Raw genomic sequence first — 12,772 nt, forward strand, 5'->3', positions numbered from 1 at the left:
TCTACTTCCTCATTGGTCGGCTGTTGTGTGACGTCATCAGTATTGTACAGCTACACAGAAAACTATCGTTAGTAGGGGTGTCGAAACATTCGCTAATGAACATAACCTTATGATACCGAAGGGTTGGTATTTCTGGGGTTCGAATTGTTCGAATTCCTTCTGAATGAATATGAATCGAATAATAGTTCCGGAGTTCATATGGATTCACTATGACATGATAATCTTATTTCCGATGGAGACTTCAAAGGGAACGCGAGGTAGCATAGTATCCCTTCATATTGAAGGTTTACCAAATGTGAAGATTTCTCAAAAATTGGGAGTTTTCCTGCCCACGGTAGCGAGGTGGATACAGAGGTATCACCTTACAGGTGCCACAGACAACCGTCCTCGGGCTGGCCGTCCCAGATGCACAACTGAGGAAGACCAGGTAAGCATAGTGTGGTCAGGCTGTTCCTTTGTTGATAAGGATTTACTATACATAAACATGTGTAATCTTGAATATATCTGGAGATCGCAAGTAGTTCAAATGATTTGCTTCCCAGCACAAAGTGGCAACTCTAAACTTGTTGCCAAATCTATAGGAGCTCTATGTTGCCACGTGTAGTAAGAAGTGGTAGGAAAAGCGATATGTTATTTTGTCCTTTCTTTTATTTAACCAGGCAATTGCAAGTATGACTAATGATGACCCGTTTTGCAAGGCACATGACATCCATGGTAATTTAAGGCTGTCGTGCTCTTTGGAAACAATCCGTGTGAGGCACCGAGAAAGGGGCTTGCATGCTCGCACACCTGCAAAGAAGCCCGAGTTGACGCCAATTAACATGGAGAAACGAATGGAATATGCCTTGCAATATGCAGACAAGCCACTCGCCTTCTGGGATAACGTTATCTTCTGCGACGAGAAAACGTTTTCTTCAGAAGGGACAAACACTGCAAGATATGTGTGGCGTCCAAAAAACACCAGGTACGGTAACTACACAACCCCCTCATCTCCTATTTTCAATTTCCCTTAGCTTTATATTTGGAAGGAAAGTGGTTGCTTCCAAATAAATAAATGCTATACTAATTTTCCTTATGTGTGACTTTGTATCTAATGCAGTGTTATTATTTTACAGATTTGAGTCGGAGAATGTAATCTCGAGCAGGAGGAGCGGCCGACTCACCGCAGGGTTGTTTGGGTGGATGCATGCCAGCGGTGTCGGGGAGTTGACGGATGTCGGTCCTGGCAGATTTACTGGCAGGGAATATATTTGTGGGCATCCTTGAAGAGGTTTTCCTGCCGACAGTTAGGGCTATGGTATTTCCTGATGGAATGCCCTTCTACCTTATTCAGGACAACAGCCCTATCCATACCAGCCGAGTTGTTCAGGATTGGTTTCGCAGACACCCCGACATAACACTGAGAACCTATGGGCGGCCATGACGAAATACATGCGGCAAGACCACACTCGCAACCGCATCGCAGTTGTCGACAATGCCTTGCAAGCATGGGAACACCTGCGAAGTGAGGAAGGCCGCGTCTTAACTTGCGAATTAGTGGCATCGATGCCTCGACGCTTGAACAGTGTTTTGGCAGCGGGTGGTGGGAATACAAAATATTAATCCTTAATGTATTACCAATATTTTACTTACCTTATTTTGATCTTAGTGAGATATGCTATTAACCTTTAGGTAATATGATATCAATGCGTGTGAATAGCACCTGTCATATCAATCGTCTGGCAATGCCTAATGCGGGGTTCTCACTATTGGCCAAACATCAAAAATATGTAAAAGAAAGGCAATTAATCAATGACAAAGTGTTTTATTATATTACATAATACTTGCGAATTAAAAGCCTCTTAATTTATGATTTGCCTAACATAGCCAAAATATTGTTGGAACATCACGGGTACCAACAGTTTCCCAGCGTGAACAACTTGTCTCAAATAGTTTCGTTGTTTTGTGTCAAAATGATTAGCGTGATTTACTAACGATAGTTTTCTGTGCAGCTGTACATACGCGCAAGGGTATTCGCTGATGCGTGATGTTCCCTGTGGACGGGGCTTTAGGTTTCATTGCTAGGACGGTAACGAATAGGAGTGCAGAGGTAATTATCAAACTCTATCGAGCGATAGTTAGGCCCCTCCTTGACTATGCGGTACAGCTTCGGTCTCCGTCCTACAGAATGGACATCAATTCACTACAATCAGCACAGAGAAGAATGACTAAAATGATACATGGACTCGGAAATTTGCCTTACGAAGAAAGGCTTAGGCACCTTAACTTACACTCTCTGGAAAGACGCAGTGTGGGGTGATCTATTTAGTGTTCAAGTGGATCAAAGGCTTTAATATGGGTGATGCAAATAAGATCATATTAAAACAGGGCAGGACTCGCAGTAATGGTTTTTAAACTGGACAAATTTAGATTTAGGAAGGAAATAGGCAAGAATTGGTTTACTAATAGGGTGGTCAACAAATGGAATAGACTTTGTAACCAAGTAGTAAGCGCTGAAACTATCAGTTGTTTATGGGGATGACAGGTGGTGATCGATACGGAGCTGCCTAGTGTAGGCCCTATGGTCTCGTACAGTCTCCTTCATTCTTATGTTCTTGTGTTCTCATGTTCACTGCTCTCCCGCTTTCCTTCGGCGTCTCCTGGTTCTAAGGTGGCTGCTGTTTTTTAGTCTTAATTTTTATTTTGTTCTACCCGATTTTTTCTCTGTATTAATTTTATTTTACGAATGACTGATACAAAAGGATGTTTTTATCTTTTCCTTTTAGTTTTCTTCTCTCCTGCAGAAGCATTTCGATCCCTCCTATTGTTTTTTGTTTTATTTATTATTTCACTCGTGCATATTATTTTATGCTGTATATATGACGGAGTACGAGTTGAATAATTGGCTTGGCTCCCCAATTATTGGTTGTCTGTATACACCTGATTTGATTTAAAAGCATTATGATGGCTACCCCAAGGAGACCCCTCAATAATATCGTAGACCATGCGTCTCGTCACGATGGTTCTACTGAGCACCCCGAGTAGAAGAACGGATCAGAGTGCTAGACATTCCGTGGCAAATGGACTTTTAATTTATCCCTGTACGTCCCCTACCAGACGGCGTACTCACCCCTGCATTTCTCAGGGTACCTTGCGGGGATGGGGCCGGCCTATGGTGCGGCCAGACCTTCAAAGCGCACAACTCTTGCGCCATTTTTTTTTTTTTTTATCTATTTTTATTTTCTAAAAGAGTGAATTGAATAAAAGAAAAGTCTTTGCTCTCACCACCGAACTGTACATCAAGCAAGAGGAGAGCGTCTCCCCGTGGACACCCCGGCCCCGAGCACGACAGGGACAAGCAGCAGCATCTCCATATTCAGCTACGAGGAGAGGGAGCACCCCAATGTGGCAAATTACCTCCAGCGATCCAAGCGCTTCAGGACCAAACCCTCCCTGGGTAAAGACGCACTAACCAGGAGGCAAACCCCTGTCCCCACAAAGACAACTACCCTCCCGTCGAACATCAGTCGTACGGCCACCCTCCACCTCGCAGGTGATCGAGGAAGTCAAAGCAACGGGCGACGACCCGCCGCGCCCTTCGTATGCCTCTATGGCTGCTGCATCCTCTGAAGGTGAATGGTGGGTTGTTACGTCCCGCCGTAAACGCCCCACTAAGCCCCAACCCGACTTGGGACCTGCGAAGTTTCCGGTACTCATCATGCCGGATGCAAACCCTGCACGTTTCCACAAGCAAGGATCCTGGCGACAGGTGCAGCTTGTCAAGAACGCGGTAGGGCCTGTCGACGGCATTTGCCAGACACCATCAGGCGAATGGCTCATTAGCTGATTATCAGAAAGTCAGCAAGGCCGTCTCTTACGCACCACGGCCCTCAAATCTGACCACGCTGACCCAATCAAAATTCTTACAAGAATACCAAAAACCATCGTAGTAGGAGTTGTCAAAGGAGTACCCCTCGAGGAAGACGCCGATAAACTACCGAAAGCTGATTGGGAGGCCCAGGCAGCGGGACAAAAAAAAAAACAAAAAAAAAAAAAAAAAAAAAAAAAAATACACGGGAGCGACGTGCGATTTCGCTCAGGAAAGTTCCAACGTCGCTCTCTCGAATCCAATAGCGGAGGCGATCCCCCACAAAAAAATCGCTCCCGCGTTCTTCATGCATTATCCATCATTTGGCAATCCCTGAATCCCATCACCATTGATGAAAGGATCAAAGCAAATACAACTTACCCGTGATCAATCATTGCATTATCAATAGATATCATGAACGCAACGCACCAATCAACTTTAATTTGTTGATGTACAGTACGTATGTGTACGCGGTATAGCTGCTAGAGTTCAATGGCTACTCTACACGACTATCGTGCTACATAATGTCTCTAGTTGCGAATTGCATGGTACCTGTATGCAGGGAAGTTCATTGGTTGCATGCAGCTAGCTGCCCAATCAACGCGCTGACTACATGCACAATGCACCATACCTAATACCACATCACCTCATGCATTCGTACACTGTACATATGCAAACTCGCTCGAGGACTAGGAGGCAAACTGGGAAATCCCACTTATAACCTCGTTCGCGTATTTGAGAAAACAAAATAGAATCAAATGTTTGGTTAGTAATTGAAAGTAAATAAATTTAAGTATGAATATGAACATTTGATAATTATATATTTAGTTCATAAATATGGATCTTAGGAGGGAGAACAAAAAATACAAAAATAAAAAATTATTCGTTAGCTAGCTTAGGTTTACGGTAGCTAGGTCTACGTTTGTACGTCATGTCCATGCCAAACTTTCGATGATCGTACATCATGGAGTGATTTCTAGAGAAGCGAGTGAAGATGATTGAAGATGGTTTGCCCTCAGATTCAGTCTTTTCAGAATCGAGGGAAAGTGTTTTGACGGCAGGAACCGCTCCTGGACCAGCAAAGCCTAATTCAAACTCTACGGGCATGGGCCAAGGGAAACGAAAACCAGTAAAGCATGAATCTACTATACGCTCGTGGAACCTAGATTGGCTTGAAGTGGATCGTGGCAGTGATGGTACTCTAACGGTGTATTGCAAGGCTTGTCGTGTATTTCCACGCCCAACCACTGCCAGTGGAAACAGAGGAGCTGTGTCTGCCGATCAGTTTCAACTGGAAAGCCAACATGTTTAGAAATCGAACCTGTAAAAACATGGCTCTGGTAATTAAAAAAAATGGCTCTGGTGGGGAAAAAATCCCTGGTAATTAAAAAAAAAATGGCTCTGGTGAAAAAAAAGTATTTTTTCCCCTGGGCCCAGGGCCTCCCAGTCGACGACATCAAAAGGCTCACCACAAGGGACGGCTCGGCTACCGCCTCAGTGAGAGTGGCCCTCCTCACAGACGCCCACCCCTCCACCGTGAAGCTAGGATACACACTACACCAAGAGGTCCCCTACATTGCCCCCGTGCGGAGGTGCACATAATGCCAAATGTTGGGGCACTCCAACAAGGAATGTCGCAGCAAAGCTCCCCGGTGCGCCAAATCCGGCAAACGCCACGCCACACAGGATTCCAAGGACCAGCAACTATTCTGTGTGAACTGGTGCGGAAACCACTGCGGCCTATCCTAGGTGTCCAGAGGTGGCAATAGAAAGAATTGCGCATGAACTTAAAAAAATCAGCGCTACACCACTTTTTCGGAGGCCCTGACTATCGCTTGGGGACGCTGGGACCCCCACCTAAAGGAAGAGTGGGAGATGGACCGCGACTTTGCTGCACCACCCAGGCAGCAAACACACGCTCTCAAATTTCCCTGAAGGCTGCCAGTCAGCCTGTGCGCTTTCTCGAGAAATCGAGAAAAGACATAGCAACTGGAACATTACCTTTTAATACCTGCCGACCGGAGAGATTCTCATCACTCCTAAGGACGAGGCCGCCACTTCTGCCCTGGCCAAGCTAAAGAGGTCAACGGAAGGAGGGTCAACCTCCAGCGAGTTGAAGGAGCGAAGGGGACGAAGATGGCGTTCCAAGGATGGTCAACAAACAATACCCTTGACGCCATCAGAGAGCATCCACAGATGATCAAGGCATAAAGATGCACCCGGAGGAAAGAGGAGACAAGGCAGTTTGTGGTTACCCTCCGGGGGCCCACACTGAAGGAACTGGACTTGGGCATGTGGGGCACATTCCCACTACGCACCTTTGTGCCGGATCCTATGAGGTCTTTCCGCTGCCAACAATATGGGCATCACCAGAGGCAGTGCAAGCGCTCGTTCAAGTGTGGCATTTGTAGTGGCCCACACACCACCGAAACGTGCATTACGAAGCACAAAAATAACGAGGAGACAACGGCCAAGTGTCCCAACTGCGGCAAGACACATCGCGCCTGTAGCCTTTCCTGCGGCATCCGCAGTGATGGGGCCAAGACTACGAGAGAGGTGTACATGGCCAGGTAGGACTACAGCCCGGCTCAGCCCCCGTCCCTCGATGTGGAAACACCCTCGGCAGCCAAGGGAATCCCGTCAGCAGCCTTCAACAGCGTCGCCTGTGCTAACAGAGGCGGAGTTCCCTGGGCTCCCTCAGCGGTCACGGTTCCACAACAGAACCAAGGATTGCAGTCCCTTGGCAGAGTCTCCTGTCCAAAAGGAGCAGCAACCGGCGCAAGCTCCTTCACGGGCCCTGATCTTTCAGGACGACGAACCGATGCAGTTCGTCATGGTCACCACGGCTGCGCTGGCCCGTCACCTGGGAAGCTCGGAGGACCAGGTCAAGGAAGCTACGAGCTTCCTTAAGGATATAGCGCAGGCCATGATCTCCATCAAGAAGAACTCATCTGTCACCAAGACCTCCACTTCTCCATCTGCTGCACCAGGTGTCACCCAGGTGTCTAAGACCCCTCCAGTGACCCCATCTTCTGCTCAGCCTCCCCCAGTGCCCAGACACACGAAGGGGATCCAGCGCCTACCCCAGTCTGCACAGAGCCACCGATGCCTGTTAAACCGGTCCAAAAAGGCAAAACAGGAACCAAGAGTGCCGCAGGAGCCGCGGCTCGCACTAAATTGCCCGAGGGCCCGGTACGAGTCACATGAAATCGGATGAGGCAAGAGGTTACCCTCTCTAAGGCAGGAGGCGCACCGTTTGTGGCTGGTTTCCCTGACGCACCTATGGAAAAAGCAGGAATGGATACGGACACTGACGTTAGTAGTGAGGGCTCTTCTCCACTGTCAAGCCCGTCATCAGCGGAATCCTCATGAATAATACTCCTACAGTGCGCTCGACCACCCGGACTGTTCGCTTCCTCCAATGGAACATCCTCGGATACAGAGCGAAACAGTCACTTCTGCAAGCCATCACAAGGCAGGAGGAAAAGCAAGTCATCCTCCTGCAGGAGACCCTGATGGGAGAGATCAGGATCTCTGGATACCATGTGTTCGTGTTACCCCCAAACGGACACAAGCAGAGGTTGTATGACCCTCGTCCATGCATTCATCCCATGTTCGAGAGTAGAACCACCAATAGAATGTGGGGAAGACGTGGAGGTGTTCGTAGTTCAGTGCATAACATTTACAAGGCCCTTAAGCATGGACACTTGGACCTGGGGAAGTATGCACCGTCTCAGAGGACGATCAGTACATCGCAGGATATCTAAATACTCACCACCCCCATACTTCAGCGTCATCTGCAAACTCGTCCTGGCGACACGTCGAAGAAATCTTGAACACCAACACGGGTGTGGTCCTACTGAACGACGGGTCGCCGACGCATGTACGGCATAGGAGGCTCGATCTCTCCTTCGTCTACTCATTGCTGCATCAGATGTCGTGGAGCATCATCGGCTACGAGTGATCACTTTGGAATAGACATGTCGCTCACCCGTAGCCCCGCCATTTCCAATGGCGGGGCTTTATTTCTGTATGTCTATATTATCTATGTTACAGAATTTCCTGAAGATGTCTCTTTGTCAGACGAAACGTTGAATAAATGAATCATTTTGGCAACTTGGTCTATGCCCACCCTCCAAATGGCAGAGTATTGGTTAGAAAGCTGGAGAATACCCATAAGAAGATTAACAACCTACTTAATGCTGTCGATTTCAACAATGCATGTACACAAGAGAATCTGCTCCCCAGATATTCAAATATATATATATTATATAATATATATATATATATATATTTATATCGTTCGTCGTTGGCAGCACTCGTGTCCGAGTATACGCAGCTCACTGACATTTCCTTCTAAGTGAGATGAGCCCTATCTGGGCTCGGAAGAGGCGGCCGCAGCCACCACAGGGAATGGTCGGGGAGGTTCTAGGGATTCTCTGCTCTTGCCTTCCTTATATTTCTTTTTGCCTCTATTTGCTGTCTTCTGTTGTTCTCAAAGGTCTCTGTTTTTTCGTGGACGGTTCTTCTCCAGCTCTCTCTATTAGTGGCCCGCAGAGTGCGGGGTGATCTAATAGAAGTAGTGCTGGGCAAATACCGCTAATCTCAGTACCGGAATTACCGGTAAACAACAATGCCGTTACCGGAATTACCGGTATTTTACCGGTAAAAGACTCGTGAGGTAGTAGTCGCCTTTGTGACTTAAATCTTTAAATAAATTTCATCCTATTATGGTGTGTAGTCACAACCTCATTGCATATTCTGTATATTGAAATAAAGTAAAAATTTCGATAGCCAGTTCTATTTTGTTTACGATATTGTGTTTATGGAGATATCTGGCAACTCTTCCCACCAATCGGAAGCAAGCTATGATTCTAAACAGTAAACACATGATATTGAATTTTATAGATATCAGTGCGTTATCAAAGTTAGAGGTAGAAGCATGCCGCCTATCCACAGTATCCAGCCTCCCAGTTTAACTGTCTCTCCTGAAAAATCAATGTTTTTGTCCTTTAATAAGCTATATGTCTGGTTCTATTTTACATATTATTTTGATTGTAAAGGGAAAAAGTCATACTTTAATTGGTGCTACTATAGTATGCTATCTACCGCGCAAGTGAGTGAATGGAGGGTGTCTGAGGGTGGGTGTGGTGTATAAACTTTTGTCCGCCTCTGCATGCATGGGTTCATGTTTGGAGGGTGCATGTGGGAGTGGGAGTTTTGTTAATACACATATAATGGGCTTTGACTAATTTGTAATGTTTTCTTAAAAACTAATTTGTAATAGATGTTTTCCTAAAAACTGTTTTTGATGCTCCCTTGTTTCAATACTTATTTCATACAACTTAGCCCAGCACGTGCTCCAAAGACCAAGGTGAATACTCAAGGATATATTATATTTCATTGTCAGCATGTTTATTTATTTCCTCAATTATTTTTTCATACAAATTAGTTCATATTCTTATTTAGAAACAGAAGCATACTAGCATTTTTATCACTTAAGCATATATATATACAAATATATTTATACATATGAGTCCTCGTTTGTCGACACGCGGAATTTTTCGATGAAACTTTCACAATTCATATAATTTTGTATGCTGATCACAGAAATATCATTAATTCTATTGAGAAATTAACAAAAATGCCCCCCCCCCAAAAAAAAAACAACGGTTTTAATGGTAAAAGATTACCGAGACCTTAGCGGTACATACTTGCTTAATGGTAAAAGTTTAACCGGTAAAATTAGCGGTACACTGGGCCCATCAGTACCGTCACTCAGTACCACCAAGCCGAGACGTGCTTACCGCTCACTGAGTGTTATGGTATACCTTACCGGTTAACGGAGCCTTAACGGTAGCAGATTTTTTGCCGGTAAGCTACCGTCAAGGTTGTTACCGATAAAACCCGTAACTACCGGTAGCTGCCCACCACTACCGTCACTCAGTACCACCAAGCCGAGACGTGCTTACCGCTCTCCGAGTGTTATGGTATAGCTTATCGGTTAACGGAGCCTTAACGGTAGCAGAATTTTTGCCGGTAAGCTACCGTTAAGGTTGTTACCGATAAAACCGGTAACCTTACCGGTAGCTGCCCACCACTAAATAGAAGTGTTCAAGTGGATCAAAGGCTATAACAGGGAGATGCAAACAAGGTCATCATATTAAAACAACAGGGCAGGATTCGCAGTAATGGGTATAAACTGGACAAATTTAGATTTAAGAAGGAAATAGGCAAGAATTGGTTTACTAATAAGAGGGTCGATGAATGGAATCAACTTAGTAACCATGTAGTAAGCGCTGAAACTATCAGTTGTTTTAAAAAACGATTAGATAACTTTATGGATGGGGACGACAGATTGTGATGGATACGGAACTGCCTAGTGTAAGCCTTATGGTCTTTTGCAGTCTCCTTAATTTCTTATGTTCTTATGTTTCCCAGTTTGGTAGGGTTAATGTCAACCGCCTTCAGGGTATGTTTGAGCTGTTTTTTAAACCGGCGTTTTGTTGTACCGCGAGGTCTGTTCCAAGAGTCAAGCTCTGAGAATAGTACTTGTTTTGGCAAGTGACGTGTCATAGTGGCCTCTATGTTTTCCGTTGTTGAGCGGAGGAGGACCTCGTTGTTTGTGACCCTGTCTTGACACTTTATCCGCAGGATCTGACTGAGTTTAGATTGGTGGAATCTTTCCAGTTTCACTGTGTCCTTCCGGTAAAATACCCAGGTCGCACAAGCGTAGAGCAAGGTGGAAATTACAACAGCCTGATAGACCATGAGTTTTGAGTTTTGTGTCAGTCCTGGGTTCCTGAATACTCTGATGTGTAGTTTTCCAGATGCTGCATGTGCAGCTCTGAGTCTGTTGTTGACATCTCTCTCTGCAGTAGAGTTTACATCTAAGATACTGCCAAGGTATGTGAAATAATCAACATTCTCTAGCTCCAGACCTCTGATAATTATCTTGTCCTCAGGTGGTGTATGATGTCCAGGACGAGGTTGGAGAAGGACTTTGGTCTTTGCGATGTTAATATTTAGTCCGAACTGCGAGTATGCTCTAGAGAAGTTGTCCGCAGAGGTCTGTAGGTCCTCAAGGGTATGGGATATGGTACAGTTGTCGTCAGCATATTGTAGCTCTGACATTTGCATGGGATATGTTCTATTTCTGGATCTAAAGCGGACGGTGTTGAATAGTCCGCCATCCATTCTATATCGGAGCCCGATTCCGGGGTTGTTCTCTGGTATCTCATGGAGCATTTCCGCCAGATAGATGGAGAAAAGTGTTGGGGCAAGCACACACCCTTGTTTAAGGCCCCCTGTAATGGGAAAAGGTTCCGAGAGGCCGGTCTGGTGTTGGACACGGCCCAGCGTTCCATCATGTAGGGATCGGATAAGTGTTGTAAATTTTTCAGGACAGTCAAAACGTTCAAGGACTTGCCACATGGCTGACCTGGGGATGCTGTCAAAGGCCTTTTTAAGATCGTAGAAAATCATTCCCAGGGGCTGTTGATGTTCTCTGCACTTTTCCAGGACTGTCTTGCACAAAAGATCAGATCAATGGTGCCTCTATTAGATCTGAATCCGCATTGGCTTTCAGGAAGGATGTCCTCTGACAGAGTGAGGAGGTGGTTGAGAAAGATTCTGGCAAGAATCTTCCCAGTGATGGAAAGTGGGAGATTCCGCGATAGTTACCGCACATGCTTCTGTCGTCTTTCTTAAAGATGGTAATGATGTTTGCATCCTTCAAGTCAGCTGGAATTTCCTCATTTTCCCAAATCCGAAGGAGTAGGAGGTGGATTCTGATTTGGAGTGGTAGACCGCCATGCTTGATCAGTTCCAGGGGTATGTTGTCCGGCCCTGGTGCTTTGTAAGGCTGAATGGATTTCAGTGCAGTTTCAAATTCGGTATAGGTGGGAATAGCAGACATCCAGAGTCGGACTGGGTGTTGAGGCACATTTCTCAGGAAGTCTGGTGCCACCGATGAATCCCGGTTTAGGAGGGTTGAGAAATGGTCTTGCCATCTTGCAAGAATGCCTTGGGGTTCAGTGAGCTCAGTGATGTTGTCGGCTGCTTTCAGGGTGGATGTCGAGCTTCTAATGGGGCCAAATACGTATCTCCTTAACGCCAGAGAAGAAACTTCTCATATTTCGAGGATCAGCGTACTGTTGTAATTCTTCCGCCTTTTGAATCCATCAACTATTCTGAAGATTTCGACGCTCCCTTTGGCAGCGAGCTTTAAGCTGGAGGAAATTAGACTTGAGCTGTTGAGATGATGAATGGGACTCGTACTTGATTTTTGCTCTGCGTTTGGCATCAATGAGGTCGGATATCTCTTGGTCATTGTCATCGAACCAGTTTTGTTGTCATTTTTTTTTATGTCCGATTGTATCTATGGTAACTTTGTTCATGGTTTCTCGGGGAGATAACCATTCATCCGTGATTTGGTTGGCCGGGAGGGGCATTGCACGCTGCACAGCCTCGGCATATTACTTGGCTATGTCTGGGTCTTTCAGTTTAAGAGTGTCTAATCTTTTTGCCCCTGAGTGTTGTATGCGGGGGCGTTTACAGGTTGTCATATGCAGCTTAGTCACCAATAGTCGGTGATCCGTCCAACAATCATCGGCACCAGGCATGGAGCATGTGATGAGCACATCTCTTCGATCTCTCAGGCGAGCGATGGAGTAGTCAAGTGTGTGCCAGAGTTTGGATCGAGGATGCACCCATGTGGTCTTTTGTCGGGTAGGGAGCTGGAAGATGATGTTTGTAATAAGGAGGTCATGCTCAGCACAAATGCCGAGAAGACGCAACCTATTATCATTACATCCCCCATGCCCGTGTTAACCAATGAAAGGGCTCCATATTGCGGAATTACTTCTAGTGCGGGCGTTAAAGTCGCCAAGTATTATCAGTTTGTCCCTTAGTGGTGCGGAGGAG

General features: G+C 45.9%; 1 protein-coding gene across 1 annotated transcript; it reads right to left on the minus strand.

The window, feature by feature from the left end:
* Window positions 1–10,267: 10,267 nt before the first annotated feature.
* On the minus strand, window positions 10,268–12,471 carry LOC143024118 (uncharacterized). Its single transcript, XM_076182888.1, has 3 exons — window positions 12,329–12,471; window positions 11,531–11,955; window positions 10,268–11,370 (listed from the first exon to the last, which is right to left on the minus strand). The coding sequence occupies exons 1-3, from the start codon at window positions 12,469–12,471 to the stop codon at window positions 10,268–10,270; spliced, it is 1,671 nt and encodes a 556-aa protein (XP_076039003.1).
* Window positions 12,472–12,772: the final 301 nt, after the last annotated feature.

This window comes from Oratosquilla oratoria, unplaced genomic scaffold (assembly GCF_046742065.1).
Source record: "Oratosquilla oratoria isolate Oo_2021 unplaced genomic scaffold, ASM4674206v1 SCAFFOLD93, whole genome shotgun sequence".
NCBI lineage: Eukaryota > Metazoa > Arthropoda > Malacostraca > Stomatopoda > Squillidae > Oratosquilla > Oratosquilla oratoria.